The sequence below is a fragment of the Anser cygnoides genome, chromosome 8 (assembly GCF_040182565.1).
Source record: "Anser cygnoides isolate HZ-2024a breed goose chromosome 8, Taihu_goose_T2T_genome, whole genome shotgun sequence".
Classification (NCBI taxonomy): Eukaryota; Metazoa; Chordata; class Aves; order Anseriformes; family Anatidae; genus Anser; species Anser cygnoides.
The window spans coordinates 31,533,941-31,553,695 of NC_089880.1; the positions used below are offsets into that span (position 1 = coordinate 31,533,941).

At 45.2% G+C, this 19,755-nt stretch overlaps 1 protein-coding gene across 3 annotated transcripts in view; it reads left to right on the top strand.

The window, feature by feature from the left end:
• Nucleotides 1-19,755, top strand: part of CACHD1 (cache domain containing 1) — a 102,794-nt gene that overhangs the window by 34,384 nt on the left and 48,655 nt on the right. For 2 of the 3 annotated variants that reach the window (XM_048062248.2, XM_048062250.2), the window contains exons 2-3: nucleotides 1,250-1,312; nucleotides 12,108-12,256. In XM_048062248.2, the coding sequence (XP_047918205.1) occupies nucleotides 1,250-1,312; nucleotides 12,108-12,256 (212 nt within the window). Of the gene's footprint in view, nucleotides 1-1,249; nucleotides 1,313-12,107; nucleotides 12,257-18,140; nucleotides 18,160-19,755 lie in introns of those variants that run through there. The other variant, XM_048062249.2, reaches the window with a different exon arrangement.

The following is a 19,755-nucleotide window of genomic DNA, read 5'->3' on the forward strand; positions in this document are numbered from 1 at the left end:
AACTAAGCGCACAGTCCAAACACTTCTTGAAGAACGTGTTTAGATTACAAATCAAGCTAAAATAGGTTGAAAGCTTAGCACAAGTAAATTCCTGCTTGTGTTGTGACTCTATATAACTGTGCATGATGGTCTCTGTCGTCGTTTTGGACTTTGGGAAGCGCAGCTGTGCTCGAAAGGCGCGGAGGAAGGGGTCAGCTCCGTGCTGAGGCCAGGAGGGCCCATTCTGGTAGCTGACAGACTGCTTCCTTCTCGCTCCTTTTGATGTCTGCAGACTAAATGCTGCGTGGAGAGAAAAATTCAATTCATTTGAAACATTTTGCATCAAAATGACATGCTTTAATGTATTTTCTTCTGATGTTTAAATTATCTTTTCATCTCATGAAGGGGGAAGGAAAAAAAAAAAAAAAACATGTTTGTAGTTAAAGTGCCCAAGCAGAACTTTAAACAAAGGTCTGGAAGAAGAGGAAGTCTCAACGTACAGGCAGCTTTTAAGAGCAGATTCCCCCCCCCCCCCCCCCCCCCCCCCCCCCCCTCCTTGGCTCTCTGAGACTTGTAAACTGAGGAGATTTATTGCTGCCCTTCCAAATGCTGCTTTAGAATTAAGAGTTCAAATTTCTGAAATTCCTGGAGCCCTCAGGAGGGAGAGGGATAAGGGAAAGTGATGATGGGAAGCGCAGCGGAGCAAACTGAAGGGTTTTCCGGGCTGCCTCTGCCAGCTGTGGCTGCGGGTGTCCTTCCTAGGAGGAAATCAGCCAAACCTGCGTCAGGAAAACTCTTGGAGTTGCTAACCGATGATTACGCTGTGTTTGGAGGAAATTGAGACTTCTTTAGTATCTGCAGTTATTGCCAATAATTTTGTGATCTGATTCTGTCTTGGTATCTTGCTGAAAACACAAGCCTTAGCAATTTCACCAGTATCGCATCAAGGGAAGGACACAAAGCAATGGGTTTTTTTCTGTTTTGTAGTGTATAATCTTAAATATCCTCACTTTATTACTAAAATAACATGTTTTGAAACCACAACCTGTTATGTTTTTTGCCTTCAAACATGAGAACAGATGCTTCATGCAGATCCAGGAGCAGGTACAGGTGAACTTGATTCCCCTTAGGTAGACCTGGCATTAGAGACTTCCAGGTGAAGTGCTCCCTCTCTGACACAGATTTCCTCACGTGCACCTTTTGAAACCGCGTTAATGTGACTTTTGGGATAGAATGTCTCTAATGCATCCTTTCTGATTTTTTTTTGCAGAGGATATTCAACTCCTTTGTGTACACAGAGAAAATATCGAATGGAGAAAGTGAAGTTCAACAGGTAAGTCAGACCCCCCTGCCACCTACTGCTGCCCTGTGGCACAGACAAAAGCTCTGTTTTGCTTCACAAATGCAGTCAGCTTAGCACTTACAGTTCTGTCTGAATTTATTGTGGCCACTTTTCTAACATGCAACACCAAGGAAAATAAGTGGAATAGAATATAAATGGAAATGTATTGTATGAGCTGACTGTGTATTTGACAGTTTTCTTTTGTCTTGGAAAGCCTTTCCATCTGCTTTCTGTGGGTCCTTCCCTTCGGAAACAAAAAAAACAAATGCAGAGGTGGGGCCCTTGTGTAGTATCTCACGTTAATTGACTGGTTTTCACATTGGAAGCGTCTCTTTTAAAACTGTTTTCATTTGAGGTGAAAACACTAATATTGTTTGTAAATGTGGAAATGGTATCAATTGCTGTGTGTAAATAAAGGACAGCTGCAGCCTCCTGTAACAGTTGTTTTAGGATTTTTTGTTGTTTTATGTGTTTTCTTTCCCCATATGAGGTCACATTTGAAGATGTGGGGAAAATAAACTTTCAATTTAACATTGAGGTGATGTATCTTTTAACATGCGGGCTGTTTGCATTTTAATGCATGTATACCTTTGGAAAATTAGTGGTGGATAAATTTCAAGACAGATCAAAGAGATCCAATTTTCATCCTTAAGAAATGAAGGTACCGGTTCTGTACTCTCCCACTTGCACCTTCATTCAGAACATGATGAATTTTGGTAGCAGTGGCAGGCACTGCTTGGGGGCTGGAACAAAGAACCGTCTTTTCCTTCCAGTTGAAGCACAGACTCATTTGTACAACCTTCAGCGAGTAACCTGACCTTCTTAGACCCCTATCAAACCAGTTTTAATGTTCAGCGAAAACAAAAGTGCCTCAGAGTGGAGCTTTCCCTGGGGAAAGGGGAGCTGCTCTCTAGCTGTGCAGGTAGTCAGATGTGCATGTGAGCTCTGTTGGATGTTTCCTAGAGCATATCGTATGTGCACGCGTGCATTAAAAAGAGCCATGTAATAGCAGCAAATTTATGTTTACTGTAAAATAGTAAAATTGCCAGATACTTCTTTTTTTCTCCAAGGAAAAAGTCAAAGCAGAGTTGGATCAAATGAGATTTTGAATCTATGTGCGATGTATTTAAGCTTTGGGTGAGTTTGAAATAGAGAGTGGGGCTCAGCTCCTCTGCTCTTTCCGAACAAACACAGTGGCTTTTGATAGGATTATGATCAATGTGGGAGCTTGGTTAATCTGCAGAAAATGGGGGAGTGCAGGAAAAGTTCCAGAAACGCTGGGTTTCTGTTAGACAAAAACCGAGTCTTTGGTGTAGGAATCCTATACCAGCACTAAACTGCAGTGTGTAGTAATGCTGACAGACAACTGTGATAATATACGGCCATGTGAGTAATGATAAGGGGTTTAAATTAGGCTGTTAGATGACATCATGCAGATTTTAGGATGAATTTCTTGTCTGTTAGCTAAAAAGTGGTAAGGTTTGCTTAAAAAAAAAAGTTGTTTGCACTTAACCTTTGGTACTGCTTGTCTCTGTTTCAGATTTTTGTTTGGTGAGTTACAGATGTATGTAAGAAATGATAGAAGAAACTAGAGCAAAGACTTAATTCTAGTAAATTACCCCAATGCTGGCATTAACAATTGCTTGACCCTGTGGATAATGGTGTCTCAACCCCTCTGATGGAAGTTAAGCATTATGGGGGTTTCTCCTAGCTGCAGTCAGCTAAGGAGCATTGATCCAAGTTTTTCTGGAGGTGTGGTCTTGTTGTGGGACCCTGCCCTACATGTGCAGTTTGGCTGCAGAAGTGGAACTAAACAAAAAAAATGACAAAAGCTGTTTTCACCTAAAGCTGAGGGGAGGGCGCACGGAGATTTTGGATGCCCGAAATGGGATGCTGTGCAAGAAGCCCGCTGCTGGCAGGGCACTGCACCCTCACTTCTGCCGCCAGCTGCTTTCCCTAGGGGCCGAGGTCGGTTGCACGGACAGGAGAGAGGCGCTGGGGCACGCGCAGGTGCGCTCGCTGCAGAAGAGGAGCTGTGGCGTGGCCTCACAAGTGTCAGCCCGAAACCAGCCCGACATTTCCACCGAAGGCTTCGCTGGCTTTGACTCAGCGATCGGGTTTTCACAAGTGTTTCTGGGTGGTCTGCACACCACAAAAGGGCCATGTGGGCTAGATTATACGTATCAGATGGCTCTTGAAAGCCAAAAGTGTTTTCGGGAAACCAAGAAACCGAATTAAAACTACTTTGAAGTTTTGACTGTAGATTCTGCCCTTAGAAAAAGGCACTGCTTGTCTCCCGGTCACAGATGGACGTATTCACTCCAAGTAGATACAAATAACTGTCTAAACACTGTAGGTAGTGTGATGAATTCTGAGCTGTCAGAGGAGAAAAACGAGGCCCCGGTGAAGCGTAATTACTGCGGTTAAAAGCTCACCAGTGAAGTGGATAGCAGAATAATTGAGCACTTCTGTCTCATTAATAACTGGGTCTTCGAGCCCTAATGAATCACAAGCGATGTAACCGAGTTTTATGAGTAAGAGTAGAGCATCGAAGGGGATCATCTTGAGCAAATGCAAACAAATGTAAGCAGATTTCAATCCCCTGTCATTTTTTTCCTGCTTTTGTCATTCATTAACATTTTCTTAGCAACTGATACCCGAAGGCAATTAATTACGGTTATGTCAGCTGGGATTTTTGTCTGGCAGGCCACTGGATTGTTGTGTGGGTTGTATTTTTATATTCCAAACTGTGTAAATAATGACTTCCAGTTTGTTGGGAAAGTGGAAAAACTACAGCTGTTGGCCTTCAGGCCGAACAATTTAATGCGCTTGGCTTTCTTCGTGCCACACAGGGAGAGGTTTACCTTTTGACGTTAATCTGCTTACACTTTTAAGGTCGAGAGTTGTAGGACTGCCATCCAAAGTATCCTTTTTCACTTTGAACAGGTTATCAAAAATGGGATGACAGTTGCCAAAAATAACTTGAGTAGCTTTCCTGACAGTTATTTCCGTAGCAGAGAACTCGTACACTAAGAAAACTGTAGTGGTGTGAACTCAAGATGTAAGAAGTTGGAAAATGGTTAGTTTTAGTCTAGGTTAGCCCTTTTTAGGGAAGGCAGCGTGTGTTCAGCATCGTGTCAGACGTCTGGGTTCTGCAGTACAGAGAGCGTGACACTGGAAACCAGAGAGGAAGGTGGACGGCGGAGCAGCCCCAAGCAGGTGCATGTTGAGCGGCCTCATGCAGAAAGTTTTGTTGCTTGAGCTCTAGCCAGAGAACTGAGAGCGCAGCAGCCACGATACCAGCGCAAATCCCAGGGGCTGTTCCAGGGAGCTGCTTCACCTGGTGGGTCCCCTCTTCCCCGCTGCCTGAACCTTTCTGTCTTGCAAATTATTCCAGTCTCAAACTGGGTTACTCAGTTCCCTTTTGATTGTATTTGTGGGCTAGGCTAAAATACCTCTAGGCTCAAAACCAGCCTAGGAAATGATGCATGGTAAAACAGATTTATTTAATTTTAATCTTCCTCCTAAAGGTGGCTATGTCTCCTTGTCCTTTCTGTCCTGATGGCACAACCAAAGTCAGACAGCAGCACGCCCATCCCGAGCCCTTAGCCCTGCCCTGCCTCCTGCAGCGGTGGGACCGCGGTCGGGCCACGCAGCTCTGCAGGGACGTCCCTGCAGAGAGAAGTGTGTGGTCGCGTCTTGTGGTTCCACAGAGCCTGCCCGTGCGCCCCTGGTGACTGCTTTAATCGAGATGGCCAGTTGTGAGGACACACGTGTCCCTTGAAAATCACCCTGCTGGAATATTCCTGGGCATGGTCACTGAAGTTTGAGGTCTGGGAAGGATGGGGACAGAGGGAAGGATTTTATTTTGCAATAAGTAAATGCGCTAGCAGTGAGATATGTCTTCTGTCACTGGGTTTTACCTGATTTAATAGCTCCTACTCTTTATGTAACTTCTAAGTGTGGAGCTGGAAAAGTCATTTCCTTTCCTGCTAGCTCATCCAGAGCATAATTATCAGCTATAAAAACATCCATAATAACCTAGAGAATCAATTTTGTGTAAAGCTGCTAGGAGCTGCTCAGGAATTGAAGGAAGTTGGTTAGGAGGCTCAGGAACAGAATTTTAAGGCAAAACACATATATTTGCACGTATACATGTTTGTTTCTAATAGAACCAGGTTACCTAAAGGATTCTTTGATGAATAGCGTATCTTAAATAAGTAAACCTCTGAAAAACCTCTGAAAGCTGAAATCATCAGTGGCTTGTGGTTGAATTGATGGGATTATGTCTGCCTCAAAAATGCCTTTTGGAGAAAAACAAAGCGTTCTCGTTAGAACAGCAGAATATATTTTTAATTTAGAAATGGTGCTCATTTTTCAGAGTTAAAGCTCAATCAAGTGGTTGAAAAAAATCAGACATCAAGTGAAACCCGTTACCTAATGTAAGCAAAACTTCTATTTTGTTGTTTACTGTGTTGCAAGGCACACCTAACCGTATTTCTTGTTAATCTGCTGGAGAACTTTTTGTCCAAGTTCGTGGATCCCCTGTTCACGGAGTTCTGTCTGCGTTGGTCCTATGCTCCCGATGGACGGTGTTATTTCAGATACTGATCTTGCTGTCATGCATGGGCGAGTTCTGGGAGGCGCATGTTGTTCACGCTTGAGCTGCAATCGTTAGAAATTGGGCACAAGTGGGGTATGGCTGCTGGGGCACTCTCGGTGGTAGGACACCTTTCTGAGCTGCTCTTAGATACGTAGCGCCACCTGAGCGAAGTGCGTGCGGTCCTGTGGTTGTGAAGGGGTCTCAGGGATGTCCGAGGTGGCAACTTGCACAGAGCTCTCTGGTGACTGTTATCAAAGGAGCTCCTACAGAGGTCAGCTTTCCTTCTGAAAATACAGCAAGGGATGGACGTGGAGCTGCCCAGACCCAGTCAGACGCAGAATTTGGGAGAACTCCCTAAAGATTAAATAGCCATTTTGCAAACTATCTTAGCTTTTCGTCCCATGGAAAGCATTAGACAAATACAAATCCCAGATGATGATATTCTGGGTTCCTTTCACTGGATTGTTGTGCTGTTTGTAAATAATGCTCGGTGTGTTTCATTTTTCCTACCATCAATTGAAATGCTGCAGTTCTGGACTTGGCTTCTGGGAGTTTCATCATCGCTGCTGCTCTCCCATTTGTTTCAGTGCTCCTGGGCTGCTCTCATCTTCTGGATTCGTGGAAGACTTCCACACAACCGGTGCAAAATGGGTTTTTGGAACTATTTTGAGAAAAGAAGGAACGGATTTTGTAAACAATTAATTGTTGGTGAGACTGCTGGGGACTCCCCGTGGTTCTTCCTCTGTAGGGTGGGAGAAACATTGCAGCACTGCCTGCTAATGACCGAGTGGCAATTAAAGGACAGCCTCTGCAGCCTCCCGATGTTTTAGCACGTGACTTGTCTCGTGTCACTCAGGGCATGGCCCTTGTTGGCAGACACGGCTCAAATTTCCAAAGGAAACGAGCACGGTGAAAAATCAAGATTTTACTGTTAAGCATGACATCTCCCTGGCTGGGAGCCACGATATGGTCACAAGATGTTGAATTTTACGTCGGTTAATCATGAGGCTTGTGATTAAAGACGGTCTGTATGGTATTTAACATTTTTCCAGAATAATTTAGGGAATTGTGGCCCTTTCTCTAGCTTCTGCTGTGGACCACATTTGAAATCCCTTTCCTTTGGTATATCTTGGGAAACCTTGCTAAAATTACTGGAGGATGGAGTGCCTCAAATGAGTGGTGTTCCCTTTGAAGAAATGTGTATTGGAAAGTAGTTTCCTGCCTCCTGATGCAATGATCTAGAATATATTTTCATTATCATCCAGAGAAGGAAGAATGATTTGAAGTTAATGCAAAGGTGTACGAATAACCTGGCGGTGGTTCTGCGTCCTTTCTGGAGACAACAAGACCCTCTTCGGAGTCTGTACAGAAGCAGCGGCTTCTTCAGGAGCCCAGCAGGCTGGGAATAAGTATGGGAAAGACCTCTTAGAACAGGGCTCTGTGGATCCATAGTACCGTGATGTGATGCAGCAGGGGGGTGTGTGATGGCCGTCTTTTGTTTCAGATTCTGCTGGTTCATAAATGGGGTTTAAAAACAAAACCACTGCCTGAACTCGTTAGTGTGTAAGCAGCACTTCCCGAGGAGCCCGGCGGCACTAAATCCCCCCTGTAAGTCCGTTAGGGCGTCCATGCCTGTCAGCCTCATTGATACATATTTTATATACAGTCTTCGATAACATGAAAAATACCTTGGCTTTTGAGATGCAGCCAGAACTAAAACCTGACCTCGGAGCTCTGCTTTCCCTCAGCGCCCCCTGAAAAAGGAAGACTTCAGAGCAGCGGGGCTTTGAGGGGAGCGAGGCTTTAACAAAGCTCCAGGGAGCGATGCAAATGAGCAAAATGTCTCTGGGAAAATTAGGGAAGCTCCCTGATGTTGTGATGAAAGGTTGTCAGTGGAGATGGTGACAATTGAAGTGCATTACCCATGGGTGCTGCTGTAATAGGAACAGGTGTCACTGTCCAACCTGTCTGCAAACTGAAAGGCGCTGGCTGCACGCCAGCTGCCAAAAAGGGGGGAAAAATAGAGCTAATGGCTGCATTGTTTGGAGCGAGCACTCGTTTCTTGGTAGCCAGTTTCTTAAAATTAGGGAGAAAACGTAAAAATCTGGCTTGGAAAAAGAAAAAAAAAAACAACAAAAAAACATGCAATGAATGCTGAGCAAGGTGGGTTTTTCTCTTTGTTTTTAAAATGAAGTGAAGAGCACTTTGAGAATTGACCCGGGGATAATAGCATTTTATGTCGATCTCAAGGTATCCGAGTTTATTTCAGCCTGCATTAAAACGGGTGGATTTGAGCCCTTCTGCAGGAGCAGGAAATGTCTGTCCCAGCCGGTCCGCACCCGTGGGTAGCTCTGGCATATGAGCTTCCATCCCCTTTTATGTGCTTGGTTAAGGACACAATTTTCCATTTTTGCCTTCTAAAATATATTAAATAAATCTGTTAGGATGTTTTCGTGTTTCAGAGCTCTGTCCCTCTGTCATTTGCCCTTTCTTTCCTTCTGTACTTTTGAGTTTTGGCCACAGACGTGGCGCGGCTTCAGTGTGCACATCCTTCAGTGTGCAGCTCTGGGCAGCTTGAAAGAGGCAGGGTGTGGGCTGGAAAATTAGCGAGCGATCTCTGGATGAAAGATTTTTTTTTTCCTTTTTTTCTTTATTATTTTTTTTAATTTAGAAAAATAACAAGCTGATTTAAGGCTGCAGCTTTTCTTCTGACAGGCGCTAACAGCCAAGTGCATCCCTTTGCAAGCTGAATAATGTTCCCGAGCTAATGATGTGTGTGCATGCATGGGCACGCCGCGCCGAGATGAGGAGCTGGGAAACGTGTGTTAGTTTTTGCTGCTGGTTTAATCACCCAGAACTGGAATGACTGTGCACTGTCCTGGATGTTAGGGTGTTTTGTGCTCCGGTGAAGCCCAGCTATGGAAGAAAAATCAAGTTAGCTTTGTTAGGCTTCATGCGGATTACACATCTATATTTGATGACTTCGAACCATTTGAAAACAAATTTTTCAGCTGATTGGTGTGTTGTCCTCGGAGTCTTAACGTGATTTGTGCATGGTGATGAATTTTCAATGAAAAAACCGCTTTTGGATCATCTCGCCGTTAATGGCGTGTTTTGAGCCAGCTGGTTTTCATCTGTTCTGGTTGTTGGGAGCACATCCTCTTGTTGTCAGGGGGTGGTGTGTTTTTGGGGTGCTTCGATGGGCCAAACTCTGCCCTTCCTGCATGCCTGTGCCAGGGGCAGGCTGGTTGGATGGGCAGCATGGGGGGGGGCTTTGGTTCCCTCGCTGCTGAAACAAACGTGACTGAAGCGTTGGAGCCCGTTTAATAAAGGTAACGCAATGACTTTGAGCCACGTAGCGGTCCTTAGGTGGGAGATGCAGTTTAGGCACGAAGCATTTGCTTTTTATCAGCTTCTGAGGTGCGGGCTCTTCTGACAACAGGTTGCTCAGATCCTCAGACTCTGCCCGGCAGGGTGAATTCAAAGGGTGCGGGGAGCTTTCATCGTGCAACCTGCAAGGCGAAAGCTCGTCAATAGCTAAATCTCGCCCCGTGCAGCAGGCGTTTATCAGCGAGAGGCAGCGATCGCAGGCGGGCCTCCTTGCGCTCTGATGTTCCACGGTAGTTTTGCTACTGCTAATGAAGGACACGCGGTTCCTTTTTCAGCAAACTTAAGCTCTTACCTCATTTAGAGCTTTCAAATAGGGAAACCAAGAAAGAAGTGTATAGATCCAAGTATCTGGACTACACAGTGCTTAAGCCCAAGTGTTTCATTTGCCCAAACTGAGAGGGGAGCTTGGTCACCAAGAAGTGTAAATGCTGCAGTGTATGAAATCTGCCTTGTGTATTTTGGGGCACTGCTGAAGATGGCGCTACCCAAGGTCGTGTTAAGACATACGGTTGGACAAAGAGAAAGTTTACCTGAAAATAGAAAAGAGAAGGAACCACCCAGCAGCTTATTATCTGACAACTGGGAGCGATTTAACAGCGTTGGATGCCTCGCATGGGGGAGACCGTTGGTAGTCCTCTGGTGCCTTGGCAATAAATCGTTACAGGAAGGTAATTAGGTGTAATGCTGCAGGTCATCTGGGCAAGGTTCTGCCAAACCCGTGCTCCTCAGAGACCTGCTGCTGAACTGCTGCGTGTGATGGGAACGGTGGAGGCCAAGTCATGGACCTTACCACTGTGGGCCTCATTATTCACATAACAAAGTAAATAGTGGTGAAGTGTCCTGTTAGTAACAGGTAGGGGAGACGTTTGTCAGCCAGGGGGTCTGGCACAACCCGCCACGGGTCTGGGCGCAGAAATGCCGCGGCACCGCTTGATGAGCCCGGCAGAGTTGGGGCGTGCAGGAGGAGCACAGCAGGACACGTGGGAGTTGTGAACTCACGAACGAACCGCAGCCCTGAAAGTTTGCAGAAACGCAGGATGAAATATTTCCGAGTATTCAGCACCACAGCATGCTGCTCAGAGAGTATTCTCTTTCATTTCGGGTGCACGTGGGGGGTGACTGTGTAGGTGTGAGAAGCACGCCGAATGTGCCGGCCCAAGTTTTCTGTATGCCCAATCTATTTTATTTATTCCTAACCTCGAATGAAAGATGGAGCAAAACCCCTAATAAACATTCCTCGTACGGCCCGATGCTCCCTGGTGGCTGCGTTTGCTGTCACGTCCGCTCAAATAACAGCCACAAATTTTCCCTTCCAATTTTCCTCTGCAAGTCATTAGGCAAGCTGGCCGTGAAGTGCCTCGCATGATGCACGAGCAAGCGGCTGCCTGCAGCAGGGCGGCTGCAGGGGTCCTGCCCTGTGCCCCTGCAGCACCCCTCGCCTCTTACATTTGGTTCGGAGTCGCTGGGCACAGGGAGAGCAGGGCCATAACCATAGCTCCGGTGGCACAGCCGCCAGCCCCACGCTGAGTGTTTGCACAAGTACCATTGCTAGATGGAAAATGTATTGATTATTTTGACATTTTAAAATAAATGTTTGAAAGACAAATTTAAGAAAGAGGCTAATGTGCGCAAATTAGCTATTTCTAAAGTTAGAATTAGTTTGTAATAGTAGCTCATCTTTGAAGGTCTGAGAATTGTTGGGGCAGGACGTCAGCCTGATTGGTTTTACTTTCCAAAAGGAGAGAAATGTGATTGCCTGCTGTTACAGGTGGTAGTGCAACCTCCAGACCTTGTCCTGGTTTGTGAGAGGCTGCCTCCGTCACAGGGAACCCTGACGACAAAAAGCTTGTGGAATAATTCTGTCTGTGAGACGTTGCCTTCCTTTTCCTATTGTATTATCATAGTAATTGCAGATTTTTCATTTTATTGTTATTTGAAGTTAAACTGTAGTTAAGTAGCTGTAGCCTATGGCAAGCCACGGTGAGCTGCTGGATCTGTAGGAGCCTCACTTGGGAGATGCTCGGGTCGGTCCCTGGGGCACCCCAGGAAGGCAGCAGGAGAGGCAAAGACAGAAGCAAGAAGTGGGAGGGTTCATTTTGCCCAAACCACGGTGAAGAGAAGTACGTGAAAGGAATTGTGAAATGCTTCTGCACCGATCAACCTGCCTGAGGAGACCGCTGATCAAGAGAAAATTTGCATGGCAGTATTTGGAGTTGTCTGGGTCCTGAGCTTGCTCTCCTAAATACGTTCAGTGCTCTGATGGATGTGCTGTTGTCTGTTTGCTCCTGAAGCTGTACGATATTTATCTACGTTTTCACAGGGGGTAACATTAGGGGTATTATTTGTGGTATTACTTAGGAGTCCATTTGTGGATGTTAGACCACAGGTCAAGCTATTTTAGTCTCCATCGTATCCTCATCAGACCTTGCAAGAGCACCATGTTGGAGCTTCAGCGCTGAGCGCATTAGTGCAGGTAGAGCCCTATCAGGGTGCCAGTTCGGTGAAAGGAAAGTTTGATATTATGGAAACTTCACTCCTCGTGCATGCAAAACTCAGAGTTCAAGTACTAGATGGTAAAATTATTATATATACTGCCTTCTTTGGCCAATGTTATTAATTACTTGACTTCACAGTACCTTGAGCCACCAAAACAGGGAGTACAGCGAGCAAGGCAGACAACTGTTAGCTTTAACATATGTGTTTTTTACTTTCTGTTCAATTTTCTTAATAAGCAACATGGTATTGCAGAGAAACTGACTGAATTTTCATCTTTCTTTTTATTATTTTTTTCAGTTGGCAAAAAAAATCCGCGAGAAGTTTAACCGTTACTTGGATGTCGTGAATCGAAACAAGCAAGTAGTAGAAGCGTCGTATACCGCTCATCTCACGTCGCCCTTGACTGCAATCCAGGACTGCTGCACTATTCCACCATCTATGATGGAGTAAGTACCGATTTCTGAAATTACTTAGGTTGCCATTTAACACGTGAAGAAAAAGATGAAGGTCTGTCTTTTGCAAAATAGCACTTATTTTCTGTTACTCTTGTTAACCGGGAGAAAACAGGGAAAGCAATACTGCAAAGGTGCTCCTTATCCTGTCTCCTCCTCTGCTCCTGTGTTTCTAGTATACACATGTTTAATGAGGAGCTCTAAACAAGGACTGGGCTCTGCTATGATAGATCGTAAAATAAAACACAAACACACACAAAAAAGTTTATTTCATGCAATTAAGGGTTGAACAAACTTTTCTACGAAATGAGCCTGTCTGTATCCAAGATACCTGTTTTGCTCTGAGACACTACTTAGGCTGAATAACTCTTCTGAAGCTGGTCATGGGACTTTTTTTTTTTCCCCTTTGAAGTGCAGTAACCAAAATCACGAGCTGGTCAGTACATCACATGCTAGAAGAATTGCGGTACAGCTTAATCAAGTTGACTTGCTGCTGCTTGATACACGGATTTACGGAAACTGAGAACACTGCTTGAAAACCGAGTTTGTTCATTTTCAGTTTGTTTTTTAAAGAGCTTTGAATAGCCCAAATCCAGGCAGTTGGTTGTCTTTAATCAACTTGTATTATGTTGCGTGTTTACAGAAACATCTTTGCGTTTCCTAGTTGCAGGAAGGTGTGATGGAGTGCCTGATTTTTCCAGTAACAGTGTAATTGTTTCTTTTAAACAATCAACATTTTAAACACTTCACTTCCGTATGTGCTAGAAAAGAACAAGAGTGACTTTCTCACCATTTATTATACACAGTAAACTTTGAATACAGAGTATGTTTTCATCGTTTATATCTCATTTCTGATTTAAAAACATTTAAGGGAGGAAGGTAATTTGGGTAATAAGTGTTAAAAGTTTTTTCAGTAATCTAACTTTTTAAGACAGCTCTTAATGACAGCATTAACCTTTATTTATGTAAGGTTTTAAAATATTCACTGCGTTCAAACGTGCGTTATGAATCCGTGTATGAAGAGAGAGGCTGCTTTTTTGGGTTTTATTTGTTTTGCTTGGCATGAAAGGAAGAAACCTGGGTAGGGTTAAGCCTCAGGTGGCTCTGAAGAAAGCAGTACCTTGCTGTTTGGTTGCGGCTATGGGGTAAATCTCATGGTCTCAACGCAGTTCCTGCTGGACAGAGGGGCTGCATAAAATGCTGGTGTACCTGGTGCTAAATGGCCAGACTTCGGGCAGTGTTAGTAGGAAGGTCAAGAATTATTTGAGGATGAAAACTTCTCGGGTGCCTGGTATCTCCATGCAGGAGCCGACCATCAGCAGTAACACCTTCAAGCGAGGGGTGAAGAGGAGGAATGAGGAAACTTATAACCTCCCCTGTCAGGATGGCGTAATTTTTAATAAAAAATGAGAGCTCTGCTCTTAGTCTGGAAGCTTCCATGAATTTCTTTTCACTTTGTCCTCCAAAATGGCTCAGGTTGGAAGGCCTTCAGAAGCGTCCTTCCCGATGGTGGACCTGAGTAAGGAGCCTTCACAGAAAGCAGCTTAAAAAATGAACTGGAGGTGACAGCTTGCAAAGCAGAGACGTGAATTTTCTATTTGCAGAGCTCCTCAGCTGGGCTTTATAATGTGATTTCCATTATTTAGTTACTTGGCTTGATCAGAGTAAATCTGTTTAAGTGGTTACCAGATCAGTCTGTCGGCCTGCAGGATCTTCCGGACTGTGCTTCAGCAAGAGCCAGGCAGGTAGTTCTGATGGAAGAACTGCAGCGTAGCAGCCCACTGGAAGTATATCCACTGCCATCTTTAGGAGGTTGTCTGCAAGTCGTACAGAGAGAGAATGTAAAACCACGTTTTTCTGGTGAAACTGAGCTTCCAAGTTGTGAGCATCACGCTTTGTGAATTGGCCGATTGCCGTCTCGTCAGTCGTTGTCTCCCTCCCTTCTGCCTCCCCTGGCTGTTGCTCTTCCCTTCGTTTTTCTTTGTTTTGTGGGTAGCCTGTTCTGGTTAAAATTGTTTGGAACAAAAGGTGATGTTGATATTCAGGTGGCATTATTAGGTCTGGTGTTTGACCCAAGGATGCTAAGGGGAAGGTGGAAACGTTCCCGGGGGCAGGAGGTGGTTCCTGATAAGCCCGGAGGTCGCCTGACACCGTTCCCCTGCCCTGACTCTCCAGACAAGAGATTAATTTCTAATACATTGAGAGAAGCTTCTTTTTAAGCAGAAGCTTTCCATCAAAATAAATAGATTATTTCCTGGCCAGAGTCAACATTGTCCTCTTGGACATCTTCAAACTTCGTTAAAAAGGGGAAATCAGTGAGCAGGGTGAGTGTCTTTGCAAGGAGACATCTGAAATCAGCAATAGTTTTTCTTTTTTTTTCCTTTCTTTATTTCTTGTCAAAAGAGCTATATACTGACTTTTTTAACAGAAAATACTGAAAGTCAGGAAACCTAAATTAATGGTTAGATTTTTGAGAACAGGGACAGATGTAAGTAGTTGCACATGGAGTTAGGAGTAGTTTTTCAACTTCAGACCCAAGGATCTCCCACCGGGACGCTGTGGTGGTATTTTGAGAGATACTGATTGACCTCAGTTCTTCTGCCTTTGACGTTTGGGCTGACGTGGTCCAGCTACGAGGAGGTCAGTACTTTGAGAAGTGAAGTTAGGTACAGTTTTGCTGGTGACAGCTTATCCTTGAAGCTTAAAAGAAGTGCGTTAGTGTTAGGCGTGAGCACTGTTCCAGCAGCAATAAACGTAATAACCTTTCTGCTTGGTTTAAAGCCTTTAGCAGATGGTGCTGTAGAAGGGAGAGCATTGAAAAAGAGCCTGATTTGTCTGTGCTGTTTAGGAGATGGTTTTAGATTGTGACTTGAAAATTTGTGCGTCCTTCGGGCTGTTGTTTTTCTTCTAGGACAGTTGTGAAATATTTTGTTACCTCTGCTGAACCCCGTGTATTCCTTTTGTTGGTTAGAGCGGTGTTTGTCCAGCAGCCTTCTTCACTTGAGTAAAAGTTTGGTGCAAGCACAGTGTCAGAAGCACGTTACCTGCAGGCTGTGTTCCTTAGGTAGATCGAAGGGCCTGTGCCGGGATCCTTGAGGCTTTCTGTCCCTGTGTTCAGCCTCTAAATACACGCTGACACTCCTCGGTTTGAGGGCAAGCTCATGTTGGCAGGTGATTCCTGCGTTATTCCTTTACACTGCTGCGTAACTTACAGAAATTGCTTTGGGAATGCAAGGAGTTTGGGTTGGGGAAAATTATGTGGAAGGTATTTATAATATCTGTCAGTTTGACTTTCTTGCTGTCCTGTGTGCCTGTCAAAGTGGGGGAGAGACTCCTCTTCCACTTAACTCATTCAGGCACCAACATACAAGATGCCCCTCCATGAAGGGAGCTGATCTCAGTAAAAACTCTCGTATCTTGTTTCTTTCCGTCTGGTCAGAAAAAGAAGAACCTGAGCTTTTTGACTGAAGTGAAAAAACTCCTGAAATGTCCTTCACGTTAGTTGGTTGCATGCCCCTGCCCATTAAAAGAAGGCGGCATAACTGGGAATCGTTCTGTTGGAAAGCGGTACCCAAAGCTATTAGAGCAGTATAATTTAAAGTGCTTTTCTCCACGTTTTTCCTCCAAGTATCTTCATTTGTTTTAAAATGTTATTGCTGTGTGATTTTGTTAGCCTGTTAAAGCCTGTATCAGTTGGTGATGGTGAAATATGTAGAGAGAGGTTTATTGTTTTACTCTTGAGATTTTGGAATGGCTTGGCATCTTTATTTAGTTTGTACTTGCTATTATTAACAAAATTATCCATGTGTGGCCTTGTGTTTGCTTGTATTCATCCTGAAAATCTGAGCGTTGGCTTAGCAGACGGTTTGTGTTGCTGGAGATAAGCTGTGAGAATACCACACCCAGCGCCTATAAATAAATGATACCAAACAGGACCAGCAAAACACGAACTGGAACAGAAAATGAACTTGGCCTTTAGGTTGCTTGTTTAGCGGCGTAGTAAGATATGACAAGGAGAACAATATTTGTTTTATTGCCGTTGTGCGGTGGTGGCTCCTGCAACGAAGAGCCCCAGTGAATGCGCTTCGTGCAGCTGTGGTTCCAGTTAGAGCAGCGGAGCAGAGGCTGTGTTTTTTCTGCAGTTTTCGCTGTTTGTTGCTTCACGTGCAGCTGTTGGTGTTTTCAGTTCTACTCAGGGTTTGGGAATGGAAAAAAGAAGATGGCAACGGCAGGAGGGACGACAGCTGAGAAGAGCAACCAGAGAGAGGCACTTCGAGCACAGCGGCAGACGGTGCAAATCTCCCCTCCCTGCCCTGCTGCCGGGGAGGACGGAGCCTGGAGCCTGGTTCCCCTTCCCAGGGCCACATGCCACACGGAGGGGCACCTGCAGCAGTTGCAACGAGGCAGCACACTCCTGCCAGGCAGGGTTGGGATGGGTAAAGTGCTCCGGGCTCTTAGCGAAGCGCGTAGGTAAACTGATGGGAGATAAGGAAAATGGATGTCAGGTGACAGGCGTCTTCTAACCCTTGAAGAAATCCCTGCTGGAAACACAGGGCTTCGTGTTCCCTCACTTATTGGGCTGCTGAAGAAGCCGTGAAAACAGATTTCAGGCAGTCTGCAGACATTCCCTTTCAGGTTCGAATTGGGAGGTCGTTTACACGACAGCGTTGTAATTAAAGCATCTTCCTGCTGAAGAGGATAATGCCTCCATGTCTCTGCTCATCAGGGATGCCTCTGTCCCGAGAAAGCCCTCGATGGGTTGGGAAGTCTGGGAACTGGGATGGCCTGGTGTATATGGGGGGAGATGGGGCTGCAGCGGGCAGGGAGATGTGCAGCTGCCGTTGGGCTCTGCCGAGTGCCTGCTGCTGCCCTGCCCTTCGGTGGGAACCCACGGGGTTCTTGCCAGAAGTGGATCTAAATAAGGACTTAAGGGGCTGGGGGAGCTGTTTGGGAGCATTTGCTTTCTGCGTGGTTGTAATTTTGCAGGTCTGTGGTGTCTGACTTGGGAACGGCAGCTGGAGCGGCTGTGCTGGTAAAAACGGGGTTGGGCTGCATGGTCGCGAGTAGGGTATGCAGGCGACTTACACTGGAGGTTTGCAGGTGAAGGAAAATAAAGCTCTGCAGAGAAGGAAAGAGCGTGTCTGACAGCGTGTGTAATGCTGGAGTGGCCATCTGCCAGGAGTAAAAACAGCTTTTTGTCCTCGTGCGTGCAGGTGGGGCGTCCCCCTTGCCCTTCGCTGCTCCCCGACACGGGTGTCGCTGCTGGCGCTCGTGGAAAAGCGTCACAGTGACCTGGAGAGGTGCGTGGCTACGCATTTAGTGCTTCTGCTGCTAATGTACGTGGTTTGAGGCAGCTGGAAAGCTATTTCGGTTCTTTGTTTAACAACGTGGACAAATGCTTAAGGAATGCCTTTATCTGAAGTTGTGAACGGAGCAGAATGCAGAAATATTTGGTGGTGAAACACGGCTGGGCAGCGCTGCCTTACCCGTGCTAATCGAGCTGTTTGAGGAAGCGACTTTACAAACCTATTTTGGAAAATCATTTACTCCCGGACCGCGATAGCGCCCTCAGAAGTGGTCTGCCTTTTTCCTTTTTTAAACAGATGGTTAAATATTTGCTAACGCGCTTGGGTTTTATCGCAGCTCTTTCGGTGTTTATCTTTGCTCTCTGAGCAGTCAAGTGGGAGATAACGGGGATCCATTCAGTCGCTGCAGTATCTTAAGAGCTGCTCTTCCAAAGGAGAAGTGGGTGGGCCGCACTCGATGAAATTTAAGCTGTGTTTGCTGTTCCTGCAGAGTATCAGACTGCAGCAATGCATGTGGCTTTCCAGAAGCTGTAGGGAGCGTGCACAGTGCCAGTCCTGGCACGGCCCGGTTTTGTTCAGGAGCTGCAGCAGGTAGGTAGGAGACTCCTCTCGTGGACAAATTTCTCTCTATATACAAATAAATACACTTCGACTTTCTCAAGCAGGAGTTGAAATAATTCGAACAACCTATATGCCATAAGAGAGTGGTGAACTGAATCATCAGTAGCTTTTTCTTGAATTTATTCATTAAAACTTTGTTTTTCCAACGTTCTGTTTAAATAGACGGTTCCTGCTCTACCTAAGTACGTAAGCACGTAAAATATGAGTGCAGATCTTGCCTTACTCTCAGGAAAACATGCCTAGTGGAGAACTTAAGAGGAAATTCTGAAATTTTCAGTGAACTTACCTAATTTCATTTGCATACTGAACCCATCCTGAAATTCGTATAAATGGCCTGGGACAGAACAAAATGAGTCTCAAAACAACGTGGACCCCGCGGTGGCTGCTCAAATGCCATTTTTGTGCACAGCTCCTTCATTTTTCCCTAAACTGCAACTGTACAAAAGAGGTTGATTTACACTGCAAATTCAGGCTGAGCAAAATCCAATTGGAGCTCACTTGAGCGCTGTTTTGATGTAAGATTCAAAGCTTCTGCAAATTTATTTTATCTTCTGCATTTGCTGATCTCCTGCTTGTAAATCCTGTTGAAGGAGAATAAAAATGAGTGCAGCCTGATGGGAATTAAATGTCTGAAGTTCAAAGCAGTTTGCACATCAGAGCAAACGTCAATCAAGTGAACATCTTGCAAGCCAGGCAGGGAGCGCGTTTCTCCATGGGGAAGAGATCAAAGTGGGAGTCGCGGCTCTGTTTGCTCCCTCGGGATGCAGTTTCGATCAGTTGTTCATTAAAGTGAATCCAGAAGGAAGGGATTTTTAGAGAGAGGCAGGGAAAGGGGGATGGGGGGAGCAGGGCTGTTCTTGAATCTGAATTTCAGCCAGTGTGGGGGTTTCTTTTTTTTTTTTTTTTTTGGCTCTTGTTTAAGTTTATACAAAAACTAATTACATCTGACTGGAGAGTTGTGGTGGTGTTTTTGTTTTTTTTCTTCTGGTAAGAATTTTGGAAGACATCCATAAGTTTTGGATGTGGTATTGGAAATTTATGGGCCAGGTTCCAACCGAGGTCTCAGTCAGACAGCTGGTACTCACTTTGTCCACTTTGTCATCTTTTCTGCTGGCAGAAGTGAGAAATGCTGTTAAAATTAAATGAGAAATACTGTTGAAATTCGGTCTCTTCTGTACAGAGAAGGGGTGGTGATCGATGCTTGTCTGCAAATCCTCAATCGCTAATTTTTAATAACTTCTTCCAAACTAAATGATGTGAAGATTTGCAAAGCTCCTGCTGAAAATGTGCATCGCGTGCGTACATCGTAGGGGAGGTAAAGCCAGCAGGTAGAGCGGAGGAAACCAGTGTTCACTGCAGCGAACGCGTTGCGGTGTTGAGGCTTCGCTTTAATTGCTGTTGTAAAGGTGAGGATCATCGGGTTCTTTAATAGCACCTTCTTAATTGAAACAACGTAAAGGCTTCCAAAAGGAGCACGTGAAATTTCCTGGTCCTGGCACCCCCGCTAGCGACGGGGTCTGCTCCCCTCCAGCGCCGTGTGTCGCAGATCAGGTGCATTGTGCAAGG